The sequence below is a fragment of the Rhea americana genome, unplaced genomic scaffold (genome assembly GCF_003343005.1).
Source record: "Rhea americana isolate MKP2758 unplaced genomic scaffold, rheAme1 scaffold_63, whole genome shotgun sequence".
Taxonomy (NCBI): Eukaryota; Metazoa; Chordata; class Aves; order Rheiformes; family Rheidae; genus Rhea; species Rhea americana.
In genome coordinates, this window is record NW_028186790.1 from 953,568 (window position 1) to 972,715 (window position 19,148).

At 40.9% G+C, this 19,148-nt stretch overlaps 1 protein-coding gene across 3 annotated transcripts in view; it reads right to left on the minus strand.

Moving 5' to 3' along the window:
- Positions 1–2,250: 2,250 nt before the first annotated feature.
- The window catches only part of RCAN2 (regulator of calcineurin 2), a 97,691-nt gene continuing 80,793 nt past the window's right edge, over positions 2,251–19,148 (minus strand). For all 3 annotated transcript variants that reach the window (XM_085320399.1, XM_085320401.1, XM_085320402.1), the window contains exons 4-5: positions 17,327–17,498; positions 2,251–9,350 (exon numbers count right to left, since the gene is read on the minus strand). In XM_085320399.1, coding sequence (XP_085176525.1) covers positions 9,190–9,350; positions 17,327–17,498 — 333 coding nt within the window. In that variant the 3' untranslated portion in view covers positions 2,251–9,189. The remainder of the gene's footprint in view (positions 9,351–17,326; positions 17,499–19,148) is intronic.

Below are 19,148 nucleotides of genomic sequence, written 5' to 3' on the forward strand. Positions count from 1 at the left end.
GGGGTTTGGGGTCGTGGCTGCCTCTTCGTGCCGGAGGTCCTCATCGGGGCGAAGGTGCTGGCGGTGAAGGGGCCGGGGGAAGCGCGGAGGGGTCTGCAGGCCCCCGGGCGCAGCGGGAGGCTGCGCGGGCCTTTTGAAATGCCTTTTGGACCAAAGCACGCGCCTCGGTCTTTAATAACCAACGCTAGAACTGTTGTGTAAAAGTTAAATATTAATGATGCAATAATTAACGCCGTTAATGCCTGTTAATGGGGTTACTTATTGTTCGCATAACGCCATTTACAGCGGTTAGTGCAGTTTATTACCTCCGAGGAAGACGCGGCTGAGAAGGCTGCTGCTGCACTGGTGACGGCACCAGGGCTTTCATGTCGGCTGTTAGGATGCTTCGGTTTGAAGCAGGCCAGTTACTGCRTGTGTGGTGCGGCCTCCGCAGCGCAGTGAGGCTGGACAACTAAAAAAAGTCACCTTAACGTGTCACTTCCCTGCAGTTGTAAGTTTTAGCTAGTTACGGAAATGAGCAGCTTTACTCCGTTACTGATTTTCTGCCTTCTTTCTTTGTTTTTCCTTCTGCRGCTGTTCTCATGATGTGGAAAGCTGTGGAGTCCTTGCATGGTGCCAAAATCTTAAGCCAGCCTGTACCGGTGGCCGTGGTAAGGAGCTGCTGTAGGCTCTCCATTCGGACAGATCTGCTTTGCACGACTGCTCCTCTCCCAACATCTTGATAGGGCCATTTTTTTCCAGCTTTTAGATTGTATTTTATTGGTATCAGTCAATGCTAATGCTACTTCTGTTTAGGTCTAAAGGTAGGCAGATTATAAGGGTGTGGTGTCACTGCATGTCCTGGAATTACTTTACATAAACAAGAGAATGAGACCTGCCTAGGTCAACTGTACTTTGAACTACTTGTAAATATAAGGGGCAAAACTCACTTTCTGGATAGCTGCAAGTGCTTCTTCAGTTTAACAAAAATAGATTTTGATTCAAGTATCCTTTCTTTTTCCCCTGTCTCATGTTCTATGGCTCTAAGTCATTTTCCATTTTTGTTATGGCAGAAATTTACTTTTTTCATGTTGTCATGAACAAGACATCACATAACCATAACCATGCCACAAAAGGAAGAATGAAATCAGTTTATCSCTCTGAATCTTACTAGTGAAACTGCTGGCAGGAACAAAAGTACAAGCTCGATTTCCCACTCTTAGTATTTGGAAGTCTGTACTATAGAGGTCCATAAAGCATGCCTTATGTGTCAACACAAGTAATTTCCCACACCCAGGCAGTGTGGAAAACTAGTTTTCTTTCATCAGTGCATATAAACACATTACTTTTCAATCCCTACGTAGCCAGCACTGCCAAATTTGATTCCTTCTGGAGCAATCGAACACGACAATATCAGCTTTAGAAGAAGTGGTGGAGTCAAGAGCATGCACAAAGTTTTACCCATCAATTACAATACAGAGAAAACAGCCTTAGTTCTTTTTTRCCTAATCCACACAGGATGAATTTACTTTCTTGTTGGTAGTAACCTGCTGTAGGCTTCATATCTCTAAAACAGTAAATTAGTAGTAAGCAAGTAGAAAAGTGTTAGGTATAATCTGTGTAAAGGCTGTAACCCCGGGACAGGTTCTGGCTCTCACCCTCTTTTTTTATATAAAATTACAGCTTGGCTTAAGGAATTTGAGATCATTGTGCTGGTCAGGCTCATGCAGTAAGGGACTCATTCAGGCTTGGAGCAGTGGAAAATCTGGCCTTCTGCCAGTCTATCTGAATTTTTTAAACAAGGGTGATATTTCATAGAAGCTGTATGGATGTAGCTTTTGTACATAGGAAACAGAACTAGACCCGTATTAGCAGCCTATTCCTGACAGTGACCAAGATCAAAAGCTTCAGAACAAAAGGGTAAAAAAGGAAGAACCATTAGAAAATTGCATCTGTGCGTATTGTGAAATCCACTGTTAGGTCCCCTTCAACAGCAATTTACTGGCTCCCATTAGTAGTTACTCTGATTAACTGGAAAAATAGTGCTGATGTGAACTTCAGCCTTTCATCACTCAGATCAAGAGGTCTGTGCAATTACAGTGACCTGCAAGCTTCTGCAGTGGCTGCAACTAGTCACTAGAGGGAGAAGTATAGGTGTTTATGGATTTAAGAACAGCTGGATATGACAGCGTTTGCTTTGGGTGTAAAAAAATATCTCAGCTGTTTAAAACTGCTAAAATAATAAGATGAAAATAAAGTACAGACAAGGAGTTTGCTAATTCCACCAAAATGTTTAATACCATAATAGATTTTCACTGAAGTACAGAGCTAATGTGAATATTTGTACAAAATATATGGTTAAAAATAGTATTGATTTATAATATATACAGATATGTCACATCTGTGTCAGAAATGCAGACACTTGAATGAGAACATGATTAATGTTTTCAAATCTACAACAACATATATGAAATATTTCTGCAGCTACCCACATTAGAACAACTTGCCAAATCAACATTTAAGGATCCATCAATCATTACAAATGACATATTCCTTTCAAGTTTCTGAACAAGAACTCTGCTCTAAAATGGATTCAAAACATTTACTTTCATTAACTGAATAGTGACAAGAACACATCTTTGTAGCACAAATGTAGATACAAATTTCTTGTACTAGATTCATTTGATCAATTACAATGATTTATTAAAACAAAGCTGATTTTCTCTTGTATAATAATAAGAGAAGTTTAATCCTTCTTGCTGGATACTCTTACAGAAGTGAGTGAGGAAGCCCCTGACTTGGGGACAGCAAATGAACCTTTCTTGATAAAGCTGTCAATTACTTAGGTTTAAATCCTGAAGTCTGTCTTAAGGTCCTGAATGCCTTCATTTCTCTAGCAAGAATCCCACTGATAAATGTCCCAGACTGTAGGATTTGTAGCCACTGCATTGGTACAATTAAAGAAACCATGGATGACACTTACTCTAGCCCCATAAGCTCTGTGTAGCAGCTGGACAACTCCATAAAGCAATTAAGAAAAGGGAGAAATGAGTTAAGGCTTTTTTATAATACTTTTCAAGCATCTGCAGTGAAGGCATTAGGAGTTCTCGCCTTTCCGTTGGGTGCTGTTCTGCCTGTGACAGTGCAAGCCAAAGCAAATGCACTGGCTGATCTGCAGACACTTCAAACAGGCATGTGGGAAAGAGCTTTTACATCACTTCCTCCCTTACACGTCTACCCTGAACGCAGCAGTCTACATGTATTTAAAAGCAAGAGCACGTCCCCAAGAAGGCGTGCTAGAACAAGGGAAAAAATTATATTTTTGATAGCATGACTAGTAGTTATTCAAGAGCATTTCATGAGGATGAATTTAAGCCAGGGCCTCTCCAGAACTTTAAACCATACTTGGTTTTGCTTTTTGGTGAAACAGAACTAAACAAGTTTTCCTGGGTAGAAGAGAAACAATGAAATGAACAGGAGTTAAATTCACACTGATGTGTGTGAAAAGAAAGTTGCAAGTGGATAAATGTTTTGAGGTAAAATCTTTACATTTTGTAGAAGGAACAGAAATGAATTCAGTAAAGACTTTAGAGGAGGCAATCTAAAAGTGCCACCACTTTAACCAAGGTTATCCATCCATAATAACCAACTTAATTCCCCTCATCCATGAAAAGCTTGTTCCAGGTCCCTAGATCCCCAATAGATCTATGGCCTTCACCTCAAGCAAGTTATTCCAGCAAGTCTATCAGTAACATCAGCAAACGGACTACAGGTTTTGTCATCAGGCAGTAAAATAACAAAGGCCCCAACCCTTTAGCATTGTTGAATCCCTTTTTAGAAGTTGGCCCTATCAGCTGGGCTGGAAGTGATGTGATGTGAACTACATTCCCAGCTACATAACTGTGGTCTGCCCTGGACTTCCCAACATTTCTTTCCTATTCTGCTGTCTCTTGTTTTGGTTTGTTTTGCTTCAGGACAAAAATGGATCGTGATACTGCGTACCGGATTCCTGAAAGGCGTGCTATAACTGTTCCTTTCACAGCCCCTTTTTTTGTCCTGAAGCAAAACAATCAAAGGTTGAGGGCATGATTCCTGTTACGGAACGGTACGCAGAGCTTCAGCCGGGACTGTCAGGAATCAAGGCATAAGCCATGAGTGTCAGGCCCCTGCTTCAGGCGAGAGAAATAGCATTAACTCCTGTTATTTGATACCATGCAGGGTTAGGTTGCACATTATCACTTCTACACACAAAGTCCCAGTATAAATAAATATTGCCTATCTGTTTGCACAAATTAAGTGCCTGCTGGAGATATATCCATACAGTCATTCATGTCCTCAACCAAAGAGCAGTTTGAAACCCTTTTGGACATGCAGCACCCTACTGTTCACATACGAAGCCTTGAAGCTTATTTCAGCTGTTGTATCCAATGCTCAGCAAGATGGGAAAAACACAAACAGCAGGTAACTATACAACATTTCAATCAGATTAGGTAAAGAACCTTACTGTAGTTGGGGAAAGCTCATTTGGAAAAGAGCTCCCCCAACAGTAAACAGACTAACTGTAAAGAATAATCAGGCCTTCAACAGCACACCTGGCCCCTGGATACCAAAGTACTCTGTAGAGATGACTATTAATACTTTTTCTAATCAAAACCTAGAGGTTAAGGCTTGTCTTTTTTAAAAGGAATCAGTGAGTTGAGAGCTTACATTTTTGAATGAAACAATTTTCTGAATTATAAATAATCATCCTTTGAGAAGGAGGTCTTCTAAGCTGGGCACCCAGAAAAAAATCGCGTTTCAAAATGCAGATCTGAGTGACTGGCATAAGATCAAATATAATAATTTCTTGATGCAATTATTTAGCAGATCCTTATCTTCTGGTTTCCAGTCCTTCGGAATATACAATACTAATTGACATAAGAGATTACAAACAATGACTCTCCTACTTTTAAATAGTTAACACTAGTAGAACTTTCTCCTCAGTTTGGGCATTAGTTGAATGTCATGTTACCGATTTAAATACACATGCCCATTATGTTTACCCATTACTACAAAAGTGCAGGGAGAATCACTTCAGCTGGCAGGGATAAATTTTTGTTCACAGGGGATGGTGCAGGGTTTTTTTCTGCATATACCTAGCCAAATCCACAGTGAATCACAGCAAGTTCACATGACTCAGTGGAACTAATTAATTTCTTAGTTTCTATTGAAAGAGTTTGGCCTGTGTCATGCATTTAAGCGGTTTCAGTTCTATTAGTTAAGAGAGCAGTGGTGTATATCACACTAGTCAGTTTATTAACACAGTTCCACTTTCTTAAATGTTGCTTTTCAAAATGCCAATGCAAGCAGAACACAAAAATTGTTTGTCATATTTATTCTTAAAACTAAGCTCTGAATTATACAAGTGCAAAAGTGATTAACTAGCTTAATACTCCTATAAAATATGACTAAATAGAATATCTCAAAAGTATGTACAATATGATGGAAATGCTAACATAATCTGTCACAGTGCTCAGACATACCACTGTAATCAAGTTTTGCAAAAGACAGTTCAGTTATCATCCCATACAGAGAACAGTCTCCTTCCAGAAAGCTTTTTCTCTGTCACTGRTGGAGGGAAAAAAAAAATCCACCCAACTTAGGAGCAAATAAATGTTGAACAAATGGACTGTAGTTTAGTCATTGGGTACATTTTTATAAAATAAAGCACTTTACAATAACCATGGTCTGTATTCTTGTTAAGGTTTGCAGGAGGGATGCTCTTGCTATGTTTTCTGGCCAAAACCAAGTTGTGTGTGAGTGGGTATGTGTGCATGGGGCAGGGCTCGTATTAGCTTCTCTTAATTACAAAGAAAAAAGGAAAAAAAAAAGCCACAGAAATTCTTCATTCTCCCATTCCAAAAGAACCACTTATGAAACGCTCTGAGCATTGCAATGTTTTCACGCTTTTTAACTGTACTAAGGGAGACTTTGGAGTTTAGATTTTGCATCTGAAGAGATTAGGGGGGACGAGCAGGGCGCAGGGCAGCAGAAACAGCGGCTGCGCCGCGCCGCTCTCCTCCTCGGATTGCGAAGCAGGAGCGGCGCTCGCCCAGCAGAGGGGCCCGCGGCATCGCTGCCAGCCGCCCGCCAGCTCTCCCGCTCGGAAGGGAAACGCGAAGGCTGTCATCTACCTCACTGCGCCTCAGAAGCGCCAATTTAACGAACAGATTTAGTTCTTAATTCTTATTAAAGAGAGAATCTGCTCCAGCACTGTAGATACACCCCTGTGAAAAGGGCAGGTTATAAGGACTGAGCTCAGGGATGCGACACAAAAGGAAGTTCCCAGTGAAGTCAGTGGCATCTTTGTTTTGAACAAAACGACAGGCTGTGAATTACTGAAGTTATATAGGAATCTACTTTTCCAGATGGTCAGCATTTTTTGAAAGAAGCCTTTTATTTTTTCCAGGCCAGGCAAGAGCCAGCCGCTAGCAAAATACAAGGTTAAGACAATGACAAATGCTGTTACTTTTACGATGGGAAGTTACTCCATACTACCTGAAATATTTTGCTTTGATGACTGTATTTTACCAAACAAAAGCAAATTTTAAACTTTGACCACTGTTACAATAGGCGTCTCTGAGTTCTCAATCTCCTAACTGCATTTCTGTGTTTCACACAATGAAGCTATGCTCTACCTCCTCCAAGACAGCACTACACAGTTTTATAAAGAATCATCATTGAATCAGGCCTGTTTTAGACCTACGTTTAAACCTATGTCTATAAATATGCTTTGAGAAAAGAACATTTAAGAGCCAATGCTTTACTTGCAGTATGGTTTTAAATCATTGGGAGCCAAAGTCCCTAATTCAATCCAGAACCAAATCTTTTCAAAGTTTGAGTAGATGGACACCAGGACAAGATTTCGCCTTCTAGCATTTTTAGATATAAAAATCCAAAGCATCAGTTTTGATCAGTGAAGGTCTTCAATCATTTACTTCACTTGAGGAGATGTGGCCAAGAACTAGTCTAAAACCTACGGACTTTAGCATTCAGCATGTTTTATAAAAGGACATCACCCCTAAAATATTATAGGTGGTCTATAACTGCATTTTTAACAGGAACATCACATTTTAGTCCTAGGGTAATGAGTGACAAATTATTTATTTAAATCAATTCTAAATGCATCACTGAAAACTAATTGAAGTGAAACCTATAAGGATTTACTTTTAAGATCACTCTACTCAAGATATCATGAAGATACTGAAGCCCTATTTCTTGTTCACTCTCCGTTGTATTTCACATGCTTCTGTTAGCGTAATGTACACAATGTCCACAATGCATTAAGAGTTATCACATTATAGTTATATGCTAAGTAAGGCTCTACATTTCAACAGGAATATTAAGGAACTGTGGCGGTGAGAGAATGGCAAGTCCTTACTTCTCAGAATGTCCTCACCATAGGTAATGAGAATGGTATCCCCTGACTTGACTGACACAACAGTGTACTTTTCTTCCTGAAGTACTGCAGAGCCAATACAGCAAAAAGGGTAACCCCGATTCTACCGAAGCTTTGTACCCTTATTAATTAAGAGTGAAATGGAACCTTCCCTCAGAAACCCAATCCATAGGTTCTATGTCAAAATCTTGATTACAGAACTTAAGCTGACTTTTCAGATCCTAGAATGAGCTTCCAAGGTTTTTTGGTTTGTTTTTTGTTTGTTTGTTTGTTTTTTACTTCTTTTAACTTGCAATAGAATTTAAATAATGGWATCTCACTGTGCGACCTGGGGGAATAATGCTGCAGTTAATTAGCCTGTGCCTAAAAATCCCACTGTATCTTACACATATGCTCAGTTTTCTGCAGTATTAACTTTCAGTGGAACTACTCGTGTGCATAAAGTTAAGCGCATGCTCAAGTATATGCAAAATTGGAGCTCAAATGTCTAGAAAATGTTTTCAAAATGACAAGTATGCATGAAAAAAAAAAGTCATCATGGAAGATCTACCAGACAGGGAATTCAGTAGCTGTCTGCTGTCAGCCATGATGAAAACACGGAACACTTTTTGTAACCCAGTATACATAGCAAGAGAAAGAAACATGCAGGACGTAGTGAAAAAGGGGATTCAATTTCATGCAATCTAATTTCAAGTGTGTAATTATGGTCCTGTTTTCTTTGGCCTAAAAAAAAAAAAAAAAAAAAAAAAAAACAAAGAATACCAACTAATTTCTCCTCACCTCCACAAACCCAAATTGCATACAGCTCCAGAAGGGTTTTAAAGCACAGGAAGTAGAGAGGAAAAAGGACTAATTATTAAGGATGTACAACTAATTATGAACAATTGGTTTAAGGGCTATTCAACACACCACTAGGGAAGCCTTTATCATCAGCAGAACTTGCAGCTACAACAGCAATGAATCCCACCTTAAACCAGCAGTCAGTTGGCTTCTCTTCTTCCCTCAAAGAGAAGCGCTACTCATACCTTTATGGAAGATAAAATGTAAGTCCCTATCGATATTCTGGCTCCCTCCTCCTTAGAGAGGACTGAAAGACAGAGACCGTTCAGCAAGTTGCTACCTCTCCCCTCCGACCAGAGAGCTCTGTATCACATCCCCACCACTACTAAGGACCAGCTGTCTCTGTTGGTGGAAGAGGGTGTTTTTCTCCTGTTTCTGAAAAATGTTGCCGAGATGGTGTCCCTTACGAAAATTTCACAAGGATGAAAAGGCCACCAAGCTGATAGTAGATTAATAAAAAGAACCACCCTCCCCGCCCCCCAAAAAAGGAAAAAGGAAAAGACAGGTCAACTGGGGATCTGAAGAGGGCCGAGAAGCAGGTTCTTTGAAGAAGGGCAGCTGTGAGTATTCTGGGGGTTTGAATATCAAGCCCAGTATCAGCCTATTTGCCTATCCTGACTGATCTCTCTGGTGGCGTTGTTACAGCATGCAAATTAYAGCTGTGAAAAGTCATCAGACTGACACCCTTCCTGCTTCAGTGTATTTCTGTCTTTTCMAGAAAAGCTGTTAGTGTAGTTGGTGTGTGATATGGTTACATATACAAAGATCTTTTTCCTAGCCCTTTTGTTACGCAGGCTTGATTACTGTGAGGGATTTCAATGAGCTTAATGTCCTGATACTCACAAGGCAATGGCTGCCTTTCAATAAAACAAAGCAAACAAAAACCAAGAGCTGTGTTGGAGGAGAGAAGTGCTGTTTCTGCRGGCGAGGGCTCAGTTAGATACAGGAGGTGGCAGACCAGGACGTCGAGTTTGAATGATTTTTGGCTTTGGAGAATTCTTTGGGTCCTCGTCTTCTTCCATGTCGCTGTCACAGACGTGCACTACCACACTGGGGGTGGACTCTGTTCCTGCATGCAGCTCGTATTTCTCTCCTGGAAGCAGAGAAAAAGTTAGCTCTAAGGATCACAGTCTGAGTAGCAGCACAGAGTTTAGCACTGTTGTACTGCAGAATAGCCCCACACTGGGAAAGGGATGCACATACGCTGCTCCTAAATAGGGATGAGGGCAAGCATGGCTGGACTGCACCAGTGATCGTTGCTCTATAATTAAGGCTAGAAGGGACAGTGCTCCAGAACAGGGCCCAGTGGAAACCAGCCCAAAGTGAAATACACTGATGCCTATAATGGTGTTTTCAGCTTCTGATGTGATGAATCTCATCCTTCAGAGGAGACAGACTTCCATTAGCAGTGCTAAAAAACGCAGTAGAAACTGTTCCAGATAACATGCTGCCCCATTTTGGACCACTTTTGTCATCTCCAAGACCCACAAACTGCATTTAAGTTCAAATAGGCTTACAATGGCCATACATATACCTGGTATATCTTGTATTTTATTCATAAAACTGTTCTAAAACCAGTGCATATTGCCTGTAAAATACTCTGACACAAGGCAGGTGGGATGCCAGTATAACTAGTTGAGCTCATATCCTCCACCTATTTGTTGTGTTACCAAAAATCTACACAGTTGCTCCTAAAAACCTACATCACAGGCAGAAACCAACAATATTAGGTGTTGTACAAAGAAAGTGAAATGACCGTGTCTGCTTCAAAGCACTTTCCAGATTAGTGCCATGAACAAACTGTTTTTTATTTATTTACAACTTTGTGGCAGAGTAATTTATGTTAGGAAGGGGTTGCAGGTTTGAACGTGCATTAACACACAGTTCTGGGGCTGTTACCACACACTATTTGTGCTGGTAAGTTCTTGGTCCAAGTAAGATTGTGCGGCCTGGGATTCTGCATTTTTGCCTAAAAAATAGGAGGCAACTAGTGAATAATAGCTACAAGTCAGGCATCTTGCTGTGAGAAATATTTTACTGCTGTGATACCATTAATGTTGACATTTAACTGCTCTATTTTTGGCAACCCTTCCTCTGAATCCAAATTGAGCAAAGCATTACAGGTCTTCTTGATAGGCTAAAATATAAAAAGAGAAATAGCTTGGTTGTGCTGCATTGAGAAATTATATGGTTTTTCTTTGCCTGTTTTCCCTGCGGGCTTCAGCTAATTTCTCAGCTATGGGTTGACGTCAATGCTGCCAACCAGCACTGAAGGCTGCATTGGTCACTGTCAGCTCCAAGCAGCTCTGCAGCGATGTGCACACACAAAGCTGAGCCTTTTCCCCGTGCACCAACACCATGAAGTAAATCAGATTCACTGCCCTCTTAAAAGGTAATAATCCCAGTTCAAATGCCATGTTCTTTTACTGTTCAAATCCTTCCCAGAAGGATTCTTTCCACTGAAAAAGAACAGCAGAAATAAGTATAGACACTAGGAAAAATATTCAGAAGCCTCTGGCGCAAGTGACTGCAACAGCAATTAATGTCACTTTGCAAATCAAAATGTGGTGCACTCATAAATTGGGTTTTTAAGGCATACAGTTATTTTGAGCATAAATGAGCTGCAGACTCCATTCTGTACTCACAATTATTCATGCCTGCAGACCTGTGGCTCAAAATGCAGAAAATCTTGTTACGGTTGAACTAGGAAGAGGACAACAGTAACTAAGGAACTTGTATACAACAGTATCTCGTTCCTAAAGGCAGGTGTTCTTTTATCTTGTGAAAAATACTAAGGTAATAAATACAGTATAAAAATTCAATAGATACAGTGAGATTACCTCTGCCCTCCTGCTTTTTTTTTCTTCCCTCCTCATCTCCACCCCTCAAACAACACCTCCAGGCTAAAAAACCTGACCTAAATCCACAGCAGATAGTTACTGCAGTAATGATTAAATCACTGCAGTCAAGCTAGGCTTACAAAATACAGCCTATTCTGAGCTAATGGTGGCAAGTCAAGTTAGGAGGATTAAGGCTTACAAGTTTCTGTACTCAGTATCATTCAAAACATTCATCTGGTTATTTCATTGTCTCGTTTGCTCTCCAGCCCATTTGATGCAGCTCTCTGTCAGTTTATACTTGCAGGGATTTTTTGGCACTAGAAGAGCATTATTTTTCCAAAGCACAGTGCATGTAAGATTTAGGAGAAGAAATGGAAGATTTCTGTCATATAGCCAAAAAGCTCAGGAAGTCATCAGCATTGTCCTTACCTCAAGTTGTAGCATTTTTATTACTTAAGTGAAATGAATTCCTCCTTGGAGCAGGGAACAGAATCTCAGTACTGGTATCAGACCAGTTGTAGGTGTGCTGAGCCCTAACTTGCCTTGAGCAGCTGATTCAGATACCCTATATAACGTGTGCAGGAGAGGAGACAAAGTTTTCTTTGAGGTCCTCTCCAACTTAAGTTGCCTGGAATCCTATCCACCCTTTAAACTCACAAAACCACCATCTAAACAGTGAACGCTTTCCTGGCCATATCGTATACCATCTGGCTCTGTAGTCATCTCCTGCGATTGCTCACCTATCTCTGATGCTGTTGATCACAGACCCTTGGCATTCTCATGCCCTGCACTGTCCCACTACTCCTGCTTCTCGCATCTGTCTACAAAAATTCTTACGGGTTAAGCCAAAGGACTCCGAGGGAGGAGTCTCTTTCTCCTTCAGCAGTCTTTGGGCTATCTCCTTCTCAAACCCTTCCTTTTAGGTAGTCAAAGTTGCCTGTTATTTGTATAAACTGAGCTAACAAGAGAAACATGCATCAATGTATTCAGAAAAAATACCACAGAATTTATCAATTACACTAATATCTAAACTCTATCTTCAGGGTATAATGCAGGGAGATTTAATCTATGTGGTACATCCATTATACTGAGCTGTCAGAAAATGGTCCTAACAAACCCTTGAAAATAGTAGCAGTGTTCCCCTACTTACTTCCTTGACATAAGAAAAAAACCCCAGGAATTTAAAGTTTCACCCTTCAACAGTGGGCCTGGTCACTTGTATGTAATTTGGCACTACCTTCTGCAACCACAAACAAGCCTTCTTCAGCCTCAGGTGATGCAAGCGAGATGACCCCAAGAACAGCAAAAGAACAACAAGAGCAACTTTCAGAATTAAAAATAACAGCATGTGGATTTCTATCCTTTTGTGAATCAGTACAATGACCTTTCATTGATGGTGCCTCTCTCATCTGATGAGGCTCTTTTGTCCAGCAAAGAGTACATTCATATACTTAATTAATAATGAAAAAAAGGTAGCGATATTGTGCAGTTACCTCATCCTCAATTGTGAATCCTGATTAAAGGTTAATGGGTTCAGAGCTGTCTGCTCCATGTTAAACATGTCATTAGCATCTTAATAATACTTTCCATTTATAGTTCCTTCATCTAAGTGTTTTACAAATAATATGGGGCTAATTATATTGCACCTTTGTATGAGTACCCATATATGCCAGAGGAGATAAACAACCCATGTCATGTGGCCCCTCTGCTGCATGGATCTGCCATATGCAAGAAGGTAGAATTGCTCTCTGAGTGTCCATCACTAATGTGATGGGAGAAGGCCCCCCTCCTTTCCTGGCCAGCCAAGCAAGGTAGTGGGAAAGCCTTCCACATCCTCACTGCAGATCTCATGTACCCTGCCCCTGGCATGAGGAGGGAACGGCAGCAGAAGCCACACGGTGTAAGGTAAGGGAAGGCCAGACATGGAAAATTTTATCTATTGCCCATCTGTCTGCCCTTCTACCCCTTCCTACTCATCTCTGGAAATCATATGAAGTATTAAATATTTCCTTTGGATCAGTGAGAACAAACATGAATTTGAAAGTACCTGGGCACAGAGAATCTCTAGTTTGAGCCAAGGTTTGAAATCCTTGTGTGTAGCAGCTGCTGCGTGGCTGGGCTGGGCTTCTGCTTCCCAGTTCTCGCTTCTGTGCAAAGCTGAGCCAAACTCAGAGAGCAGAGCAGAGGCAAGAGCTATCCATCTTGCTCATGAAGCCCAGCCGGAGCAAGACAGCAACAGCTACGTCTGAACTGCTCAGAGACAAAACTGAGATCCTTGACTAATCTCTCCCCCAATCACTGGTAATTCTCAGACCTAGAAGCCAAGTGCCACAGGCCACCACAGTGTCATTTATGTCTCGGGTGGTACTTCTGTGGACCTAAGAGCCATCATGTGCAGCACTTCAGAATGGTGTTTTCATACTGTGAGAAAGAGTGTGTTTTACATGATCTCAAGTGTCGTTTGAGGCCATTTAAGAGGCGCAAAGCCTCGTGAAAGGTCATTGAGGGACTGGGAAATGTGGAGGAAACCAAAATTGGTAGAGTCTTGTCTATAGGGGCTATTGGAGTTCGTGCCTGGCCTGCACTATTTTTCAAGTAGTGACTGCACATTGTATAGGCAGTTGGTAGCTGGCACAGGACAAAACTGCCCCAGGGAGCATACGGAGTAGTTGAGTGCGTAGGACCCTGCCTTATGGTTGCTTCATTGTGCCGACCTTATCAGTGGGGCCACGCTTCACGAATCAAAGCCATGTAAGAAAGGCAATTTATCTGGGGGTCTGCTGGAATGCAGAAGAGGTCGAGGACAGCAAGAGGAGGCAGAGTGGCACCTGGGGTACAGGAATCCAGGAGTGATGGAGTACAAGGGAGTGCCTGCTTGCAGCTGACATGCCAGCTTTGGTGAGGAGGGCACGCAAAGTGAACGAGGCTACAGACCCCTCTGCTGTACCTTGAGATAAGAYGACAGAGCTGTAGGAAGGAACTGACAGTACAAGTTGTTAAGGAATTGGGGTAAAAGGTGTGAAAAATCCCACAAAGCAGCAACACGAGRCAGGAAGAAACGTGTGTGTTGGGGGAGGAGGAAGAGGGGAAGGATGGAGGGGAGAACTACTTTCCACTAGAGTAAGGGCCTATTCTAGCAGTGGGAAGACGGTTTGCAAAATGTTGCGCTAGTAAATGGCAGAGCAAGAATAGCTGCCTTTTCTTAGAGAGGAGCAACTCTGCTGCTGTGTGCATAGCCAAGGCCTGGAGATTGTTTTCCCCTTTTGGAAACATCTCATATAAAATCATTTCCTGCATTTCTCAGAGAGATGAAATCATGACCTTATAAAAATGTCAGGGAAAACAATGAGGGCCATTGGACTAAACAACAGTTTTGTAGGTAGCGTTCCTGTAGGAGAGAGCCAGGTTAAAGTCAGGCCAGGCAGAGCCACRACCTGGGCCTGACAGGCAGACAGCCAAACTCCTGCCGTAGCTCATTGCAATGTCTTTGTATCCTCATCGATATTTTAAACTGCTGGAAGTTCTCTTGCCAGTGAAAACATTTCTCATCATTAAAGAGATTAATTATAACACTTCTTTTTTTGCAGTGTACTGAAAAAATTGTAGGTTAGTGGTCAGAAACAGACTCAGTCAAGGCTCCCAGCTCTGTCACTGGGGTCTATAGCGCACTGCTCATATCTCATTCAGAGCTCAATCTCTGCATCTGCAGAACAGTGAAAATACACATCAATCACCCAGAAACTAATTAAATGCACTGAGATCTTCCATAAGAATGAAGGGCAGCCTCACAGARCTCGATTTAATGCTATAAGACCAGTGTCCAGTCCTTTGCGCACAGGAAGAATAAATCTCTGTTAGACCTTTTGAGATACTAGACAGACATTGTTGCAGCCACAAGGTTCCCCCTTCCTCCCCCCAAAAACCCTCCTAAAAACACCTTTCCCCAAAAAGCACTTGGAAAAAGGAAATCTGGTAACTAACTTCCAACCTATTCATTTGACTGTACATGCAGTCTTCCAGACTTTGTACCTAGGGAGTTCTAGTCTTTACTTTTGTGGCTGTGATGATTACAGCWGAATACTGTGAAAGCAGATGGCCTGTACTCATGGAAATGATGAGCAGGTCTGTGTTCAAGTAGTGTAATTTGCATTCCCYGTGAAGTAGGTGGGTAAAATTCACCTTGTACTAAGGACACACAAAGAGCCTATGAACCATTTGCATGCTCAAGCCTTGTCCTGGGCTTTAGYTCACATACAGATTTTAGCAAATCATTGTATTTAAAATAGCAAAAATTCCGCACAAGTTAAAGATGCAAGAGTCAGCCTCTACTATTCTGACTTGTGTAAACAACTGTGCAAAAAAAAGCAATTTTTTTTTCTGTCAGTTGATAAGCCATAGTTCCATTTTTGACCATGTTTTCTTTTTTGAATAGAATAATCTAACTTATCTAACAAGCACATGAGGCTGTGYTATCTGATGTACAGAGGCAGGTTTCGCTGATGTGACACTGAACAATGAGTTTTGGAGGGATTTGTTTTTCAATGAAATTCTAAACACAGTAAAAGCACAACTGAGAACTACAGCAGTATTTTAAAGCCTCCACTGCAGTTAACTAAAATTGATCTCTCTAACAAATGCTAAAAATAGAAAGAAGAGAGCACACAATGGCTTTTAATATTGCTCCCTGCAGGCTCCTTAAACAAGGGTGAATATGACCTTCACGCAAAGCTGTCCCAGAGTGTGCAACGAGTGATATTTCACATTCCACTGCTCTAGAACAGGAATCGATTTATTACCAAGCTAGCTATGGGATTAATTTACATGTTTCCATTTATAACGCTGATACATCAAAGGATAAAAGGAGATTTTTTTGTTTTCCTTTTGTTCAGCAGTTTAGAAGCAAAACATCAGTTCTGAAAATAATAATCCATAATATAGTAAGAAACGTGGGACCTGACAGCCTTTGTCTACAGACTTACTGTCTGAAGGGGAATAAAACAGGAGTCTCGGAGGAAATTCTCCTAATGCACATTTTCCCCTGTGAGAGATCCCACRTGAAAAGAATATGACATTAAACTGCAAAACATGTGAATCATAAACATCTTCCTGCATCCTATGTGCTTCTTTCAGCTCTGGGTTACTCTGTTGACCAGTGCAGTTACACAAGAGTCTCARTGATGAGATGTCTGAAATTGGGAGCTAATCCCAGAACAAGAAAGCAACATGTTCAGCAGAGCTAGAGAAAAAACAATTTTCATATCCCACAAAAATCCTGAAAATAAGTGCTGAGAAATTTYCATGAGCTTAAAAAAATTAGATTGAATCTGAAGGGTTTTGTTTCAATATAAAGCTAATTCAATATATTATTCTTTCTTAGAGCTTATGAATTTAAGTTAGACCTTAATTTCTATCTGATATGGCTTAGGCTTAAAACTGGAACTTTTGCTGCTTTGGAAATTTTAAAATGCTCTAATAACTTTCAAAGAAAACTTTATTTTAAAAAATAATTTAATTAACTCAAAACTAGTCCTTCCCTATGAAAAGCTTGATTTACCAAATTAGCATTTTCTAAGAGAAAACATTGTTTAGAAAATCCCACTAGCTTCAATTCCTAACATTAGCTGAAGTTGGGCAGTCAGAAGAAAGTCTGTCTGCACTATCCATTGACATTTGTCTCATTTTTATATAGGCTACAACTAATCTCATTCCTTCMGCATAGTATTTGCAACAGAGCAATCCTGCCATGACTGGGAAATAGTAGCCCTCTCTGAATTAACTTGTTCATGTGAGAGATCCTCCACTCTGATGGAGAAGCAATGATGCTTAAACATTTGATGATCTGCATCTTAGAATAAAGTCCCTGCATAAATCCATCACTTGTCCCATCCATATATAAAAACATAACAAAAAGGTATGTAAACAAGTTTTGATCTGCTACCCAATCAAAGGGCACTCATAAGCCACACTTTAGACTAACCACTTGCAGAGGAAGAACCCTCTGTTCTGTGTAATACAGAGCACTCTACTTGCAGTTAATATATAAGAAATAAGTATGTACATACATAAAGTAAAATTCATTCTTAAGCAAAGAACCAGCTGAAATGTATCAAGTTAAAACCAAAGGTTTAATGCAAGTTAGCACTGTACAGGCTTTACAGTAACTTCCTCTACACTGCTATTTCTCGTCTGCTTTTTGTGATACGTTTTCACACAAGGACCATAAGCTTACCTGGTCCTAGTTTAGAAACTGCATAAAGGAGGTCGTAGTTGATGACAGGTGTTGCATCATCTATTGGTTGCCACCCTACAGGTGGGGAGGCTGGAGGYGAGATGAGAAACTGTTTTGCAGGCTGTGGTGGAGCTAAATGAAGCTTGTCTCCATCTGTCTCAGAGGTTTGAATCTTTAAAGCAAAACAAACAGATTGTTTAGTTTAGGATGGGTAAAGCAATGACTACTCAAATCACACACTTCTAATAGCAAATGACACCTAAGCAGGGTCTCCATGTCAGTCTCAGCAGACAAGGCCTGGAGATGCATTGCATCTCAACCTTACAGATGGTTCCTCTACAATAAAAACACTGTGGGGGGCTGTTATATAAGCAAAGCTACAATGTTTGTGCCTATTGGGTATGTTCTCTGAGGATAAGTTTTAGTCCTCATAGCTGCTAATTCAGAGATCCGTGAGACTAAAAGATGCTCTTGTGATCTACTGGTCTAAACTCTTAAATAAAAGCAGACATTAGACTAGAAACTAGTAACTCCTGCACCAAGGCCGTATCAGTAACTTTAAAAAAGTTCTGAAGATTTGGCTTAGTGAGTTAAAGTAATCTATCATGATCCCTAGTCAGTTGTCTCAGTAACTAATTCTTCTAATTTTATTTCTATCTTAAATTATCTAGTTTAACTTTTCTCTGGTATATTAAAGAAGCCTCAGTACAAATGAATTATGCCACAACTACAGTCACACTTCAGCAAGTTTACAGCCAACTCAGGCCCAAAAGCAATAAATTGCACCTGTGTGACAGCAAGCCTGAGATAAAAAGCCCTGCTATACCTGAATGGGTTCTGCAAAAAGCCAGTTTGGGTCTCCCCACTCCATGTTCCCCAGAACTTCTAGTTCTGGAAGTTCTTACTCATTCTGGTTTAGCTCCATGTAAACACAGACTTCCCCAGACACTGTGCTGCTTCCTTGTGCTCGTTCCCTGGACACAGCTAGTAAATTCTCCTAAGACTGCATGTACTGGAGAGCATGGTGTGGATACTTAAATTGGCTTTGCAGGAAATCAGCTTAGATATGGAGGCTAATCACTATTATCCATGTTCCGTTTCCTGGGTTATCAAAGTTTCCTCTTAACCTATTGATTGCATAGTTAAGAGTGAAATGATTATCAGATCTGCTTCATCTGCAGTTTTGCAACCTGTCAGAAAACCATCTTGGCCAGGTCTAGGAGATTAAGGCATTTAAGATGGGACTGAGATGGATTTTCAACACCTAAATCCAACAGTGAAAGCTTTGGAACTCATCTAACCCACCATGCACCCTGTGTTTTTTCATAGCCATAGTTCCTCATCTTCCTGAGGTTCTGCTTTTACGTGTGCTCAAAACAACGGCTATCTTGACAGGGCTCAGAAGCTCAAAACTTAATTATCTCTTTAAATTGGATTAAGATCTTCAAATGAGGCTTCCCTTAACCTGAAACCTCAGAAGGCCCAAGCTGGCAGCCCAAAGCATACCTCTGTTGCTTACTGACACTACTGAATATCCTATAAGCCACTGCGGCCACAGCCATTTAATAAAAAATATTTGGAAGAGATAGCAGTTAGGGTTCTCAACCTCCCTCACCTTTCTGTACCCTGGCTGTGACCACCAGGGCCACACTCAACTCACTCAAGCACATACTTGCTTTAGGTATCTGCACTCACCCAAGCTGTTCACTCCCTCATTCAAGAAGAATCTAACCCTCATCTCCTACTTCCAACAGATGGTTTTAATCACTTGTGCATGGTCTGGGCTGAGGACTTTCTTCTCCCCCTAGCATCTACCTGTCAA